The 18,963-nt window shown below is 34.3% G+C and overlaps 1 protein-coding gene and 1 long non-coding RNA gene across 2 annotated transcripts; one reads left to right on the plus strand and one right to left on the minus strand.

Moving 5' to 3' along the window:
• Window positions 1-459: 459 nt before the first annotated feature.
• On the minus strand, window positions 460-14,852 carry LOC124439709 (scoloptoxin SSD552-like). Its single transcript, XM_046989990.1, has 6 exons — window positions 14,789-14,852; window positions 9,531-9,691; window positions 9,192-9,348; window positions 3,842-3,988; window positions 2,465-2,683; window positions 460-1,047 (listed from the first exon to the last, which is right to left on the minus strand). Exons 1-6 carry the CDS (start codon window positions 14,850-14,852, stop codon window positions 761-763), a joined length of 1,035 nt encoding a protein of 344 aa, XP_046845946.1. The 3' UTR covers window positions 460-760.
• Window positions 14,853-16,627: 1,775 nt separating this feature from the next.
• On the plus strand, window positions 16,628-17,823 carry LOC124439711. The gene is made up of 2 exons (XR_006946420.1): window positions 16,628-16,739; window positions 17,677-17,823. It is a non-coding gene; the product is annotated as an uncharacterized LOC124439711 (long non-coding RNA).
• The last annotated feature ends 1,140 nt before the right edge of the window (window positions 17,824-18,963 follow it).

Consider the following 18,963-nt stretch of genomic DNA (forward strand, 5'->3'; position numbering starts at 1 on the left):
TTGTACGGTTGGCTTTCACTTCTATAGTTTTCGTCAATACAAAATAAATCGTTTGAAATTGTGTCGTGTGCATAATAAAACTCACTTTGCGAGTGCTTGTCCTTTGACTCAAATTTGAATATGGTTTCTGTTTCATTTTCTTTTTCCTTTTGCTTTTGGCTGTTTGCTTTACGAAATTTGTTTTCATTTAATCGTTAATTTGCGCGTACTGGACCGTATTAAGGGAAAGTCGTAGACCGGCAAAAATGCTTCTGAGCCAATCAAGCGCGCCATTTAGTCGGAAGTGACGTTTGTCAAAAAATAAAAAGTCGTAATTTTTGCCTTTGAAGTTTCAAAATTGAAATTATGTCGCTTACACTGATTGCAAATTTTAAAAGCCAGCCCAATCGCCACTTTTTCTGGTTGAAAGTGTAAGAACACATTTAAGTTGGAGCAAAGCCTGTTTTACAAATCTACGTCATATGTTTTTGCGTTCTATAAAAGAAAAACAATCGATGAAATTTTTTCCCTAAAAATTAATTCTAATTTTCCTAAAAAATTGAAAACTCCATAGCGGTAGCTTTTCAATTCCTGCAATAAGGTCCCATATTTGTGGAGCAGCTATCGTATTTTTGGATCCAAAGACATTTTTACAATTAATTTGTTTATAAAAATCTGAAATACTAACATAGTACTCAGTCTACTGTCACTTCTCCGTATTTCAATGCTATAAAAATACAGTAGACGATATTCGAATCATTTGGGAAAAATACGACGATGTTCAGTTGATGGAACTACCATTTAAAGACGTCATTGAGTTGACAGAACTACTGTTTATGGATGCCAGAGGGCGAGATTCGACTTCCAACGCAGGCTTAGCGGCTTCAGTAGGTTGTATGTTTTGCGGGAAAGAAAGAACATGTGGTAGGAACACAAGATTTGGGTTTGTCTGAGGGAATTGGTTTGGTTGACCAATTACAACTTCAGGATTCTGATTTGATGGCACACCAGGCTCACTTACTGTATCGACCAGAATAAGATTTTCGTTTGGGTTTGTTGTTTGGCTTTCTTAAAATAAAAAAAAAAAAAAAAAATATAAAATATAAAAAAAATAAAAAAAATATAAAATATAAAAAAAATATAAAATATAAAAAAAAATATAAAATTAAGGATAAACAAAAGTGAGATTTAGATGATTTTATAGCATCATGAGTATTTAGCTAAATCTCTTTACATCTGATTATTAATTTAAATAAAATCGTTAGTTATGTTATTCAGTTCATCTCGGTTAAAGAAAGCTCGTATGAGTTAAAGAAATAATACGATATAAAGAAATAACTCAAATAAGAAATAAATACGATAAGCTCTTGCCTTCGGGCAAGCTGCATTACGGACAACAAGCTATTTTAGTTAGCATATTATTATTTTCCTACAATAATATCAATTTTGATAACGATCATAAATTTTTGACACATTTATAGGGAAACCACCAAATAGCACATGCTTTCAAGTTATTTAAAATAGGGAAAGACTGGACATAAAAGCCGGCTGTAATGTTGGCATGATAAATTTTTTAAAAAATTTTGCTAACGATTATGCGAGTATTATGATTAAAAAAAGTCAATGACAATTTAAGGAGATCAGGAGTTGTTTAAAGAGAATAACAAAATTGTGTAATGGGAGACTTTATTAAGGGTCATTTCAGATGACAAACTTTTCGGGTACCAAATGTACAGAAAACAAAACATAATATGATGGAACTAAACTCATCAAAATTTATCTTTAAAAATTCAACGTATGAAATTTAAAAAGAGTTTCTGACTGAAACTACTATGAAATATGTGTTAAATAAATCTTGCTATAAAGGACTGCTAAAGGATTTGTTGTCTCCAGTAAAGATTTTTGTCGCTCTACTATTATTTGACGGTTGCTTAGAGTCATCTTTTGTTCACTAAACTAACAAACAAAAAAAACATAAATGCATTATCTTTGCATGTATTAATGAGAAATATTGTTGCGTTTTAAATTTCAAATGAGCCTTTTGAAACGAAAAGGCAAATTTTTGAAACAGAAATTTGCCAGGACCGTATATAACATAATCTATGAGGCAAAAAGGCACAAGACATCGATAAGTAGCACATTTGGACATTTGTGTTTCGGTAACAATTTATATCTGGCAACGCCCTGTTTACATTATTAGAGCAATTTAAAACCCATTTCCCGCGAGTGTCCATCATAACGATAGTTGACTGACACATAAAAAAGTCTAAATTCTTATTGCTGGAGAATAGATGACAATTCCAAAACAGTGCCAAATTAAGATAATCGTAATTTGCACTGAATAAAAAAATTATTTAACTGCGTCAATCTTTTTATAGAATTCTTTCATTCGCAATTTATAAACATATTTTTTTTACTTGTCTATTCTAATTTGAGCTTGTAAACCTCAAAAGTCAGCACTTCATTAATAATGATGTTTGCCTACCTTTTGTACCCGTAGAACCGACGAGAGAGCCCCCTGGTACTCCTGTTTCACCCTTATTTGTATGGGTGGATACTTTGGTATGATTTTTTGTGGGAATAACGCAAGGTTTGTCACTCTCCTCAAATAAGATTTTTATTTTGTGTTTCTTTAGCTCATCCTTTAACATATCAAAATAATGATGTTTTCCAATTTTACTTATGCACGAGGTTGGTTGTTTGCCTAAAAAAAAGTATATGTATGAAATATACAAGGGTATTAAAAAAGTAGACTCTTGCATGGAAAACGTTCTCTAAAACAAGACGCGCGTTGAGTAAGCAAACGATGTTCAGTTCTTGTAAGTTACTTTAATGTTCTCTAGTACATCTGGTAATGAAATGTTTGAAAATTCATGTTAAAAGTCCTTCAAAACAGGCATTGTACACAAAAAATAATAATCGGAAAAACAATTTAATCACAATATGGACTGCGAAAACTGTGACAAATTGTACAAGCTGTGAAAACTTTGAGTAATTTGGGGCAAGAGCTGTCAAACGCAAGAACATTAAAACTTGGATTTTTTTGCGTTTGGGCATTTCGTAAATTTGCAGAAAGAACAAATATGAACTTAGCAAGCTAATTCACAAAGGTATAAATGTTGTAACAAAACGTAGAAAGTGAAATGCATAAGCGCAAAGAGTTCATATTATAATTATCTCGCGTTGGCTAGTGCTTATACCAAATTGTTTGAAACTAAGATAGCTTGAACAACACCGTCCATATTTTGATTCATGATGATAAAATTATCATTGTTTTTTTTTGTTTACTTTTGTGCGCAGGTATGTTTTGAAGGAATTTTAACAACGGTTCTTTCACAAATAAAAATTTTTGCATTTTCAAAAATTTCATTAGTAGCTAGATAGCTATACCAAAGAACATTAAACTGATTAAAGTACTTACAAGAACCAAACATCTTAGCTTATTCAAAGCAGGTCTTGTTTTAGAGAACTTTTTTCAAGAGTCTACTATTTTAATACCCCTTGTACAGAAATACAGTTGAGAGACTCTAGCAGAGAAATATCGTTGAGGTTAAATTTTTCTTCATTTTTTGTTGATTTTTCAGTTTGCCTTTTTTTCTTTACACCATTTTCAGAAATTGAGATATTCTACAATCTAAAATACACTTATGTATATACAAATTTAAATCTTGTGCGGTTCGTCTCGACTAATTAATACCATTTGTGTGGAGGTAATTTATTGAAATAATAGCTTTGAAATTGTTCTTTTACAGGCTGAGTAAAAACAATGGATGCAGTTATTTTTTTCTGAAATGTTTAAACCAAGTAGGCAAATTGTTCGTTTTGCCCTTTAACCTCTGATTAACACCATTTACATACTCACGTGCTATTTGGACATTATCTTCATACCCTCCATCTACATTTCCAGGTGGGTCGTACTCTGCAACAGCGTAGAAATTTTGACCTGTTTGGCCCTCTTCACCCATTCCAAGTTTTTCTGAATCCCTCCATATCATCTGTGTAAAGTGACCTGGATACCACAAAAAATACGATTCACAATACACGATAGTGTTTCTATAATTCTCTTGAATTGAATTTTATGCAAAAACTAATGATAGTTAGAGGGCTGCAGGAACAGCTTCCGTTAACTTTCTGAAGTAATCGCTTTCTAAAATTAAAAACTTTCAACTTTTAACATTGTTTAAATTTAGCTACTAACTAATAAGCTGTAACGCTCATTCATCATAAAAAACACACTAAAAATAACACACGAAGAAATCCTTGGCTGGTGATGTCTTTTCAAGAAATTAAAGGGAACTGGGACCTCACAGGCTGCAGGCCCGTGTTTTTTACCTTTTGACACAAAGACATAAAAAGCTGTAAAGGTAAGGAAATGAAAACCAGAATTTTAGGTGTTGTTGATCAGATGACAAAATTTGGTTTTCCGTGAAAGGTCTAGATTTAGATTTGTTTATTTTGAAACCCAGTGATCATCTAAGCAAGCTAAGTAACTAAGTTTTACTTTTTTGACGTCGCAAGATCTCCTGAATGAAGAATCTGAGCCTACGATTTCTGATGGTACAGAAAACCCTTACCGAATAATCTATTTCAAGTGCTCGACCTCATTCTACTCTGAGATTTTTCGCAAGTTCTCATGTTGAAGACGTTAGCTACAATCCGAGCAGCGTAGTCAGACTGAAATTTTTAATGCTTTAATCTACATTTAAGAACATTGTCATCATTCTTTCCTTTAGAAATCTTATGTTTTTACAGTTACTGATAATAGAAAAATTTCCATATAGTGACTGAATAAACAGGCTTAATACACGCAGCCTACACTTCTGGTTGGCATCGTTCGACGACGTCGCAATGAGCTATGTTCTGTGCTTTTTTAAGGCTTTGATTTTTTTCATGCTTATTGCAACACAGCTGAAGGTTTTTTACAACGATTTTCAGGCGAATACTTTAGGAAGCTAAGTTTCAAATGTTGTTTGTCATTTCATTTGATGATTGTTACAGATCTGCTTAACTGCCATGCAAAAAGGATTCATGGCCAAATTACCGTAGGTCAAATTGCAGTTATTTTCAAAGGTGTGATACGATATTAAGTTTCAGTAAGTAATTTAGTAAGTTTGTTTGCTTGCAACACCCTCCACTAATGGTGCAAATGAAAAGTGCTTCAATGCTCTACGAAGAACAAAGCTTTATCACAGATTCAGTGATTTGGGAAACTTTTAATTTCTTTAATATGGCGTAAAGTTTATTTGCTGAGAAACATCGATGTTTGGTTATTGATTGAAATTGTAATAATATGTTTTTATTCACTGTAATGTTTACAAAACATTGTTTCTGGTACTTTCAGATAAAACGCACTGCATGCTCTTCCCTTTTTTTCATTGCCTTCTTACGGATCCTTTTTTGCAAATCCTTTCTGGCAGCCTTGAATTAACAGGGAAATAAACATGATTTGGTAAAGTAGACGGTAAAACATTTTTAAAAATTCATCCTATAAGCGCTCAAACCTCGATGTACAATTTTGTTATTAGTGACATTGCAACACCTCTAATTTTAGTATCAACCATTCTACGAAGATTCTAAATGAACATGTAAAGATCTAGCTTAATGCTATTCTTATGATTTTATAGAGTATTTATTTCTGATGTGACCTTTCAAAATTTTACCTAAAAGTTTATCTAAAAGGGTGAAGAACAAAATTTTATCTAAAAGGGTGAAGAACACGGGTCTCTTTCTGAATATGAACAAATATTTGTCCCTGCATGAAGGCACTCTTTTTTTATTAGAAGTATCTATCAACTACAAAATATGGAACAACATTAGTAGCGAAGCCATATCTGAAGCTCTAGACTAGAGGTGCTCTACCAGGAAAATTTTCAACTCTAGATTGAGTCCCTCCAGAACGATTTTGCGTATTTCTGGGATAAGATTTTGCATAGTTTGGTATTAATATAGGTAGTGTAACCAGTTATCGCCTCCATCCTAATTTCTACATCTATACCACTCATCAAAATGCTGTAGCTACTTAAGCTAATCAAAACGAAGGGAAAGTGAGCCCTGCTTGTCTATCACTGAAGTATGAAGATTATAACGGTTGATCCACTTTGCTAGTCATTTTGGTGTTATACATTCAATTACGGATAGCCATTTTAAGCTTTTTTCAGTATTGGTAAGAAAATACAATGGCTGTCACGAGCGTAATAAGATACGTTCGACACAAAAAAAGTTAATGGTTTGTTTCCTCTCCTGTGATTAAATACAATTTTCTGTTGCTTGCTTCAGAAGTTTTTGTTTTTTTCAGACTTAAAAAGACTACGAACTTTTGTACAAAAAAATAAAATAATCCTATACGTGTAGCAAAATGTATGATTTTTAATCCCCAAAGGACTCATATATATATATATATATATATATATATGATTATGATTAGGGCGATCTTCAGGCAACTCTACGGCGTGAAAACTCGCCCTACGGCGTGAAACTCCGAGTAGCGACAGCAAACAATTGTCCATTTTATTTTAGTTCATTTTATCTTACGCTCTCTTAATATATAGAATATTGAGCGCTCTTTTATCCAGGAATATTATCCATAATATATGATTATATATATAGGAAGTTTATAATTTATGATTTTCCGTATAAAACAGTGCTCGATGCCCAAGAGCAGAGCGTAATATAGGTGTTGAGAAAATCAAAACTACAGATTTCCCGACAAGCCTGTTTCGTGATTTCTGAATCCCTGAAGAGTGAGCAATCACGAAACAGGCTTGTCGGGATGAATCTGTAGTTTTGTGATTTTTCTCAACACCACTGATTATATATATATATATATGATATATACATATTATTAATAACCATAACAAACGCATATTGAGAGAACCTGACAATACTAATGACACCATTAATGACAAAAATACACAAACTAAAACATGCAACTGCCGACAAAAACAAAACTGCCCACTTAACGGAAACTGCCTACAATCATCTGTCATCTACCAAGCAACTGTTAAACGTTTGGACAATAACACAACTGAGACCTACATCGGACTTACAGAAAACGAATTTAAGACTCGGCACAGGAACCACACTGCCTCTTTCCGCCACAAAAAACTAAGAACTCCACCGAACTCAGCAAACACATATGGACACTAAAAGACAACAACATCGCTCACAATATCTCATGGAACATCATTACTCACAGCAAACCGTACAACAGCCCCAACAAAAGATGCAACCTATGCCTGAAAGAAAAATTCTTTATCACCTACCAACCACAACTCTCATCACTCAACAAACGTAACGAACTTATCTCCTCTTGTCGCCATAGACACAAGGCACTTTTATTCAATTTGTAATCGTATACTCAACATATTATGTAATTCTATCTTAATTTTTACCCTAACTTCCTCTTGTATATATAATCTAGCACATGCTTTTGTATTCATTTATTATTATCCCCAGAAGAGTGAGAAATCACGAAACAGGCTTGTCGGGATGAAATTGTAGTTTTTGTGTGTTTTCTTCTTCTTATCAATATTTACGCTCTGCTCTTAAGCATCGAGCACTGTACTTACGGAGATTCAAATAAACAAAACTTCCTATGTATATATATATATATATAGGAAGTTTATAATTTATGATATCCATCCATTAATCAAGACCTACTAAACAAAGCACTGGATTTCGCCTCAACCTACGACAACATCACAAACGCCGAAAAAAACATCATTATACACGCTAAGAATTCATTCCTTATACACAACAAACAACCCTGGCAAAAAAAACATAACTCTACATTCGACGTCACAATGGGTAGCTTCGACGGAGCTGAGACATGCGAACTCGTAGGAAGCTACCTCCTTTCTCAACTACAAAACATCACAACAGACATAGGACTTTATCGAGACGACGGACTTGCCATTTCAAACACCACACCACGAGAAACAGAGAACATTAAAAAGGAAATATGCCGGATATTCAACAACAATGGACTACGCATAACTATTGAAGCAAACAAAAATCATCAACTTCCTCGACATCACCTTCAATCATTTTTCATATCGCCCTTACACAAAACCCAACTCTTCTCTGCAATACGTCCACAGCGAAAGCAACCATCCACCAACCATAACGAAGAACATACCCGACGCCATCAACAAACGTCTATCTTCACTATCATCCGACAAAGCATTTGACCAAATAACTGCACCATACCAAAAGCACTCGACGAAAACGGATACCGATACACTAAAATTCGACTCAGACGCTAACGGAAAAACAGACTTCGACAAAATATACTTTGGTACAACCCTCCATTCAGCAAAACGTCTACACGAACATCGGCCACAAATTCCTTTCATTATCGACAAACACTTCCCCATAGACCATAAACTCAGGAAAATATTCAACCGTAACACCATCAAACTCAGCTACAGCTGCATGAACAATATCGAACAAATAATCAACAACCATAACAAACATATACTGAGAACATCAGACAAAACTAACGACAACACCGCGAACAAAAGACACTTACAAAACATGCAACTGCCGACAAAACAAAACTGCCCACTTAACGGAAATTGCCTGCAGTCATCCGTTGTTTACCAAGCTACTGTAAAACGCAAAGACAATAACACAACTGAGACGTACATTGGACTTACAGAAAACGAATTTAAGACTAGACATAGAAATCACACTGCCTCTTTCCGCCACAAAAAACTACGAAACTCGACCGAGCTCAGTAAGCACATTTGGACCCTTAAAGACAGCAATATCGACCACGACATCTCATGGAACATCATTACACACAGCAAACCATACAACAGCACCAGTAAAAGATGCAACCTTTGCCTTAAAGAAAAATTCTTCATCCTGTACCAACCATCCAAATCATCCCTCAATAAACGCAACGAACTTATTTCCTCTTGTCGCCATAGATCCAAAACACTCCTATGTAATTTGTAACCATACACCGTAATTAATACTCTAACTTCCGTCATCTAACTTGAAACTATACACCTTGATTAATACACTAGCTTCCGTCATCATCTTGTATATATATTTAAGCATTTAAGTATTTTATTCATTAAATCCCCTGAAGAGTGAGCAATCACGAAACAGGCTTGTCGGGATGAAATTGTAGTTTTTGTGTATTTTCTTCTCCTTACCAATATATATATATATAGTTATAAGAACATAATCTACTTATGACTAACCTGTTTCTTTTGAATATGTTGGATTACTAAAATCATAATCACTTATTTCTTTATACCATACTGCGACAGCCTCCAAGCAAAGCAAGTCAATATCGTTAATCGTTCCGGTACTATATATATTCGAACCATATTTGCCAGCTGGCGGATGCTCTAGCGTCTAAAATGTTTATCTTAATTTTAATTGGAATTTTTTTCATTGCATATCTTCCAGTGGTGTTACTAGGTTGTTCAGACTAGGGGAGAGGTTAAAATGCAAGCTTCAAAAATTCTAAAGCCCTATGTGGGTTGGAAATATTCCCTCTAAAAGAATGTAGTGATGAAGTGGTATTGCCATATTACTTGAAGGATCGTTAGTTGGCCAGCCCAGGCTTTACTTTTCTCCTCCAGATTATGGTCCCATTTTATTGGTGGTGAGTTATGAACAACTCTTAAAAAATTATGAAAAGCAATGCAACTGTCTTTGAACTCTTCGCTATCCCATTTTCTTAATTTTTCCATGCCTAAAAGAGACGAAAATTTAACAAACTGGTTAACAATTTTTTTAAAAGTTACAAGTTAACAAAATCAGCAGTCGATAAGGCTTTGAAAATGCAAAAAAATACTGCATGAAATTTGTAGTTTTAGTGTGAAAACACGTTATTTTTTGTCTTTGTGATAATGGCTAAAAGAGAAGCAACATCATAAAAAGGGATGTGGAAGCATCAACCACATTTGACGTAATTTATACTGAAACACTTATACAAATTTCTTCTCAAACAAACAAATGGACATTTTATAAGAGTCATTCTTGTTAAATTATTCGAGATTCGGCAATAACGTTCAGATAATATGTGAAATATTATGATTTTTATTGCGGAACAAAATAACAACTTACGTATAAGCTAACAACGATTTTACAATAACAAGTTCTCAATGTCACTTGATCTGACATGTGTCATAGATAATTATGTTTTTCGCGTTATGTTTATATCTTAACACTCCCTTTTGAAAAATATAAACTAATCTCTATTCCTTTAAATGTTTGTTACTCCCATATTATCTCATTCGTTGAAATACAGTTTTTCCTAATGGTTTCGCCCACATATCAGCAACCATTTGTTGTGACGTACAATACTCAAGTGCAATTTCTTTCTTCAGTACTTTGTCGCGAATGAAATGATATTTTATGTCAATGTGTTTCGTTCTTGGATGGTATTTCTGATTTTTCGACAAACTTATTGCTCCTTGATTATCTTCTTTTATGATAGTTGGTTTCTTTTGAGTGAAGTTTAAATCATGTAGTAATCCTCTTAACCATATTGCTTCTTGACATGCTTGTGATGCTGCAACATACTCAGCTTCAGTAGATGAGAGAGCTACAATACTTTGCTTTTTGCTTGCCCAACTTACCAATCCACCACAAATAATGAATGGGTATCCTGAATGTGATTTTCGATTATTTGGATCACATCCCCAATCATCATCAACAAATCCAAATAATTTGTCTTTCAGATTCCTCATGTCCATCAAAGCAAATGCCGTAGTTAATCGTACCTTTAATGTAACGTAAAATACGTTTGGCAGCATTCCAATGGTTTTGGCTAGGGTTAGCACAGAATTGATTAACTGTTGAAAGTGCTTGTGCCAGGTCTGGTCTTGTCGCTGTAACTGCATACGTTAATGCACCAATTAATGCTTGATATTTGGTTATGTTCATTGGCTCTCCTTCATTATTCAACAACTTGGTTCCTAGCTCAACAGGAGTTGCAACAGGTTTGCAGTCTTGCATTCCAAATCTCTTCAATAAATTCGTCAAATACTTTGATTGATGAAGTCGCATTTGTTTCTTTTCCCTGTCTCGTTGAATTTGAATGCCAAGACAGAAATGAATTTCACCTAGATCTTTCATTTCAAAGCGTTTCTTTAAAATACCTTTCTCCTCTTCTAGCATTTTCTTGTTGTTACTTGCAAGAATCAAATCATCGACGTATAACGCTAAAAGCATGATATTATCTCCCTTTCGTTTAATGTAGGCACGGATCAGAAGATTGAACGTATCTGACAGACCTTCTGTTCTTGTCCTTCTCATATCCTTCAGGTTGCTTCATGTATATTTCCTCTTTAAGTTCACCGTTCAGAAATGCCGTCGACATCCATTTGGTGTACGTCCATCTAACTGATTAGTAATTTAGAGACCTTGATGTATATTTTGTACTGGAGAAAATGTTTCTTCATAATCCAAACCATATTCTTGTAAGTATCCTTTCCTCTTTATGCCGTTCAATTGAACCGTTGCTTTGTAAACTTTGAATATCCATCGAGAATCTATGGCTTTACGATCTTTAGGTAAGTCAACCAATGTCCACGTATTGTTTTATGTGGGAAAATATTCATTGTCCATTGCTTGTTTCCATTTCGCATCTGGACTATCAAAGCTTCATTAATGTTGAGTGGTTCATCGTTAGATTCAATCAATGCTAGCGACATTGTTCTGCCACCAATTACCTGTGATCACCACACCATGTCTATCAGGAGATTTGTGTATTCGTGCTGATCGTCGTGGTTGTTGTTGTTCATCTATCATACTGTTGTTGGAACTATCTTCCATTTCTTCATAGACTTCATGTTCTTCATTGATATGTGAATTTTACCTGTTGAAGCGTCGTAGAGTCGATAACCTTTACTTGTGAGGTTGTACCCAACAAATGTGCATTTCTTGGTTTTGGAGTCCTATTTCTTCCTTGTTTTCTTAGGAAAAGGCATGTAAGCTGTGCAACCAAAAATTCTCAGATGTGAAACATCAGGTTTCTTAGAATGTAAACATTCCTAAAGTGTAACTCCGTTCACGGATACAGTAGGACTTCGATTTCTTAAGATGACTGCAGTATGAACTGCTTCAGTCCAGAATTTCTTTTGCAGTTTTGCGTTGTTAAGCATAGATCGTGCAACTTCTTGAATGGTTCTGTTCATTCTTTCAGAAACTCCGTTCTGCTGTGGCGTTCTGGGAACACTAAACTGATGCTGAATTCCCTTATCCTTTAGATATTTTTCAAACATGTGACAAGTGTACTCACCACCGTTATCTGATCGAAGTACTTTAATTTTCTTATTAGTGAGATTGGTCACCATTGCTTCAAACTCTTTAAATTTCTCAAAAGCTTCATCCTTACTCTTCATAAAGTAGACCGTTGTGTACCTTGATTTATCATCAATAAATGTTATGAAATATTTATTTCCACCAAGACTTGTTTCTTCCATCGGTCCACAAACATCGCTATGGACAAGATCAAGTACATCTTTAGCACGCGTTGCAGGTTCTCGAGGAAAGGTTGCTCGTACCTGCTTTCCTTGTGCACATTCTTCACAAACTTCAAAGTGATCATCTGATTGAAAATTAAGACCTTTAACCAATTTTTGATCTCGAAGTAGACGTAAATTCTTCAGGCTTAGATGGCCATACCGTTAATGCCATATTTCTTCGCTAGTATCGCTTGTAGAAACATTCGCATGCTTCGAATCATCTTGTTCTTCTTTAACATCAAGAACATACAGGTTATTCGCCATTCTTCCTGATCCAGATATAGTTCCATTTTGATCAAGTATCAAGCAAGTATGTTGATTAAATTCAACTGAGTATCCTCGTTTTTGTCGTAGCACTAACTGAGAAGAGATTCTTTCCTAAATCTGGAACATATAGAACGTCAAACAATCTTCTTGGTTCATACTTCTTCTTAGACTTAATCTCAATGTGTACATTTCCTTTTCCCAGTGTTTGAACTATTCTGTCATCTCTTAGCTTTACATTTTCAGGGGATTTGAATGGGATGAAATCAACCATGATGTCCTTATTATATGACATATGAGATGATGCACCTGAATCAATGTACCATGCAGATTCTTTGTTATCTGTAAACCATGATGAATTCTGAACTGTGACTCCGTAGGATGCTTCTTCCCTTTTATTTCTATTGTCACTTTGCTGATTCTGTTTGGGTTTGCGACATTCTCGAGCCCAATGAATTTGCGACATTCTCGTAACCCGCAGTTATGGCATTTACCTTTTCTTTTGAATTTGGTATTCTTTACTTTGTCGTTTTTGGACTTTTGACATAGTAGTGCTTTCTCACCAATGTTCTTACTTTCGTAGGATTCTTTACGTTTCTGTTCTTCATGAAGAAGTCTTGCAGTAACGAATTCTAATGATAGGTCATCTGCTCTAGATTCCAATGCTGTTATTAAGCCACTGTACGAATCATGTAAACTACAAAGGAGTGTCGCCCTTGATCTTCCTCAAAAACAGACGCACCCAATGCTTCTAATTGACTTGCAATATCCTTCATCTTTCTGAGATGTTCGGTCATGGATCATCAGGACCCATGCTTGTAGTGAAATATTTCTTTCGCAAGAATAACTTATTGGCCAAAGATTTGACTTCATAATGACTTTCTAATTTCGCACAAGCATCTTTTGCAGTACGCGCTGATCGAACGAGAGATAGCTGTTCATCGCCGATAGACAAACATATTGTTGCAAATGCCTTCCTTTCCCGCCTTTGATATTGTCGACGTTGAGTATCGGTAGTTCCTTCACCATTAGGTTCTACCTCATCGCCGATAACTATTTGCCAGAGATCCTTCTCTTCAAGTATCATCTGCATCTTAAACTTCCAAATGTGAAAGTTTCGGCCATTGAACTTTTCGATCCGTGTAAATGCTTCGTCATTTCCCGAAGTCGCCATATTCAATATTTCGCACTTATGTAAGATATATTCTCATGAAATCGCGATATCTCATATACTTTCCGTATTTCCGTCATTAACAGAAACTTAAACACTCCTGGGTCCATAACCTGTTAAATTATTTGAGATTCGGCAATAACGTTTGGATAATATATGAAATATTATGATTTTTATTGCGGAACAAAATAACAACTTACGTATAAGCTAACAACGATATTACAGTAACAAGTTCTCAATGTCAATTGATCTGACACGTGTCATAGTTAATTATGTTTTTCGCGTGATGTTTATATCTTAACAATTCTCTCACACAAAATAAATTCAACTAATTATAATTAAAATTGAGTGAAGCAAAAGGTACAAAAATACAGAATAAGAATCTTTCACTCCATGATGGTTAAAAATCATGAAAACGAAGAAGAATCTTCTTGCGTGAAAGTATATGCGAATTTTGAGCCTGCTTTAATTACAAAACCGCGGGCTTGTGGTAAGGCTGCTTCTACTATATGATTAATCCGGCCCTGACCATTAAATAAATATTTGATGTATTTAAACTCTCCAGACATAACAAAAACCATCAATGTTATTTACTTAAAATGTTCTTTTGTCTCCTTGATACACAAAAAATGCCTCTGATGGTTCTCTTTATTCAATTTTTATTAATTGCATAAAGTTTCCCAAATTGCACTTGGAAAGTTTCGAACTGCTACTTTACTCGTTGTATCGATTTATGCCGAGTTATTCTGTCAAAAATGTTTACATTGATGTAGCTACATGGTAAAAATGGAAAATAATGAAGACGAAAACCACAAAAAGTTATTATACTTAAATTCGTCTTTGCCAATCAAACCAAACACATAAAATTAAATACTTTTCATACCTGATGTGAAAGTGTGAGCAAATAGTAAAACACAAATCAATCTAAAAAGAGCGATATAATTCATTGTATTAGTTATTGATTTGACTGCTTTTAAAGACACATCTAACTTGCTCTTTGAAATGTGACATTGATGTTTAATCAGTGAATTTAAGAGCAGCAGGTTGTTTATAGTTGTAAAATCTGTTGCCAGTGATTGCCTAGTTAAGAGTTTCCTACCCGAACAAAAGACAATTCTCTAACAGTTCTAAAGTTAAATGAAGATATGATCTTCGCACTTTGCTGGACAATTTAAGCAATTGTCTCATGAACCTGAAAAATTCAGGTGACTCAATGGGATTCGAACCCATGACCTCTAAACTTCTAAAGTTAACGCTAACAAACAGTATTGAAGTGTTTAGCAAAAACAGAGTTTATAATTATTAGTTGTCAGAGAAATGTGACGGAATGGATAACGTTCATTCATAGACCTGTTATTATGTTAGTTTTACTAAATTGGCAGCTATTTTGACTACACGACAATTTCATTGGATAAAATAGATAATCCGAAAAAGGACAGGACATCTTACAAACTTAAATTTAAGTTTTAGTAGTAATATTTCGGTTTTATTTCAAAACAATCATTGGTTTAATTTTATAACTATAAGCCTTATAGTTTTTGACAATTTTTAGCGATCTGCAAGCTCATGTATAATTGAGGCCACAGCAGTGACGTTTTCTTGAAACAAGCCAATCAAAACGCGTTGTTTTTATAATGTGTAAAAATAACTGCAACATTATCCCTTGCAAAGCGACAAAATAGAACAATTAAATTTAAAATTCTGGGTACCTATGAAAAGATACACGAGTATTTGCTTTAATCAATGTCAATAGCTCAAAATAATTTGGCTTTTGACGACAAAATTTTTATTCATATATTCAAACATTTTTAATACTTTAATTTTTTCCTCAATAAAAATTGAAATGCGTTTTCAGGTGGCAAACAACTCGTCAAGCGTGCAGTGTGCACGCAATGATACCATGAAAAGGCTCCATTGAACACGTGTATTTTCTGGGTATTTATTATAAGAAATAGATATTGGAATCGTTGTGTGCAATCATATTGTAGAACAAAGCCCCTTTTATTGTTTAACTGTGGCAACTTTTTCTTTAGCGTAAACGTGTATTGTATTTGATTTGTAAAAGAATTCTACGTACAGTAAGATAAAGTTCTGTAATAAAAACTTAACTTAAGTTATATGCATGTTATTGGAGTCATATTTTTTTTACACACTGTAGTATAAACAATACGTTTTGATTGTTCCATTCTAAAGCCATCGCCAGGAAATATGCTTTCTATGTTCGATACAACATGTTGATGGGTATTTTGTTTCTGGAAATTGGAAATACTGAATGACTTCATAGGAAAGAAAAAGTTAACTGTTTGAAGAGGATCGTTGGATCAATTACGATTTATCAGAATACATAAAAACAAAGTTTCAAAATTTTGATTGTGAGAACATCCTAAATGGGTAAAAATTAACTCAAAATTTTTGATGAAAACATTTCAGTAGCGCTGTTGTGAGTCAAAGCAAGAATAGCAAGGAGTGTCAATGTAGCCTCAACAATAGCACTTCTACTAGCAGCAAAAATCGGCAAAAGCTACCATATAATCTAATTATATTATAATTTGATAAAAGTAAATGATAATATAATTTGGTAAAACTAGCCGCAATGGCAACATTGTTGTCATTTATTCCGGTAAGACACTTATATTTAACCAATCACTGACAACAGATTTGACAACAAAAAGTAACCTGTCACTCTTAAGTCTGTTGATTAAACATCAATACTACATTTCAAAGAACAAGTTAGTTGACTTCGAAAACAATAAAATCAACAACTATTACAATGAAATCTCTCATCGTTTTCAGAGTCATCGGCGTTGTGCTATTTCTTTACACTTTCACATCAGGTATGTAAAGTATTTAATTTAACTTATTTGGTTTGACTGGCAATGAGGAAATTAGGTATAAAAATTTTTTATGATTTTCGTCTTCCTATTCTCCATTTTTACCATCTCCATTTTGATTGCAATGGCAAAATAAGGTTTTAATTTTACCATAAAATTAAACTATAAGAGGCATTTCTAGCAATTGTAGCTTTTCAGTTTTGTGAAAATGTCTTTTAAGAAATTGCAACATTTTTATTAGCTAAGGTAAAGTCAATGTCTTAATTCATGCAGTTACTGAGTGATTCACAAGGCTTTGTTGTGCCTGGCTGATTTAAAAATAGCACATTATTTGATTGAGCAATTAAAAACAGGAAGTTATGAGTTTTTTTTAAAGAGTTTCTTTATGGAACTCCGTAGATCAATTGATAAACGTGAGCTAATGTTGATGAAATATTTACGGAACGTTTCTATTATCGCGAATGTTAAGTGTTCCACAGTTCATATATTTGTTGAGCTAGAAGACAGAAGTGAATATTTTTTCCATTTTCGAGTGTCAATGGGTAACAAGAAACTTATAGTCTCTGTAAAAACACAAAAAGGCAGATCTGTGGTCAATACAGTTCAGTTTTCTTTGTATTTAATCTATTTTTTCATTTGTGCGAGATTCATCCTCGCAATTTTTTTAGCTACTCCACAAGTTGTATTTAAACGTCGACACGAGCCGTATGAGATTTAAAAGCGTAGAGACACAAATATTTTTCGAAGTTAAAAAGTAATTCATAGCAGCTTAAAGAAAAACATTACAATGACTAAACCTCAAAAAATAAAGAAAAAAGTAAAACCTCGAAAATATTTCTCTACACGGGTCTCTACATTATTTCTCATCTCATGGATCTAAATACATTATCTCAAACAGTCAAACATATTCCGAAGTATTAACCAAAACAAACAAATTTAGGGTGAAACTGGAGTATCAAACGGTTCTCTCTCGTAGGTTCTACGGGTACACAGGCGAATATCATCATTGATGAACTCTTGAGGTTTACAAGTCTAATTTAGAATAGGTGTAATAAATCGTGAATTAAATCGTACTTTATTCGTCAAATTCGTTTGTATTGCTTTTCGTTCTTAAGCTTAGGCCACACTATCTTCTATATTTTTACATCGCCCCCCTGTCTCGTTTCCCATTAATATGTCCCACGCAAGTTTCACGTGGCACAACCAAACAATGAAATAATAAACTGTTCTTAACACTCCCCTAGTTTAGTTTGATTATCCTGGTGAATCAAACTACACCGTTAATGTTTTTGTGCTCTTTCTTCGCTGTAATTATCCAGCAACAACAGCTGCTTGATGTGAACATATACTCGCTTCGACAATGGTCTCACTTTGAGTTTCTCGAACGTTTGCTAAGATTTCCAATCGGACTAAATGCTGTATTACACTTCTTAATATAGATGGTTTACCCTGACTGTTGATAGTAACGACATTCCAGCTGACTATAAGTTCTTCAATTCTTGCTAACTGCCAAAAATTTCCAGCAGAAGAATCGGATTTTAATAGCACCATATCTCCTTGTTTGATCTCATGATTGATCAAAGTGCTTGGCTTCCTTCTTACGGAGGAGTTCCCACGAAGATTAAGCAAATAATCTTGTCACCATTGCTCGCTAAACTGCTGAAGAACATTTCTTTGAGGTTTTGCTCTTCGAGTAAGTGTGTGCTTAGTACTAACGATCTCAAATTGCCTGCAGTTTGCATCGTAGTAATCATTCGGTCATAAATTAAATGAGATGGCGATAGCGCGTATGATAACGATTCTTGGTCATCGTACACATATGTGATGAGTCGAACATTGATTATGGATTCGATTTCTGTCAAAATTGTAACCAACTCATCAAAGGTTACTGCCGATCTTCCAATGGACTTTTGAGCTTCACTGTTTTCACCATTCTTTCTCAGAAACCTCCCCACCGTGGAGCTCTGTCAATAATGAATTCTCAAGTAATATGATTGCCTGCTAAATAACGAAGAACCTCTTGTTATCTTGTTATTCTTTGTAATTCTCTTGCCGCACAGTTAAATGTTTTTGTGTTATCCGAAATGAAAGTAGCTGGAAGACCTCTTCGACTTACGAACATCTAGTCCTCGAATGAGATCTAAATGAAGTGCCCTTGTAATTGCACATGTCAATAGCAACACCCAGACCTTGTCAGAAGCAGTTTTCGAAATTGAATCTTCAACGA

This window comes from Xenia sp. Carnegie-2017, unplaced genomic scaffold, assembly GCF_021976095.1.
Source record: "Xenia sp. Carnegie-2017 unplaced genomic scaffold, XeniaSp_v1 HiC_scaffold_2, whole genome shotgun sequence".
NCBI classification, from domain to species: Eukaryota; Metazoa; Cnidaria; class Anthozoa; order Malacalcyonacea; family Xeniidae; genus Xenia; species Xenia sp. Carnegie-2017.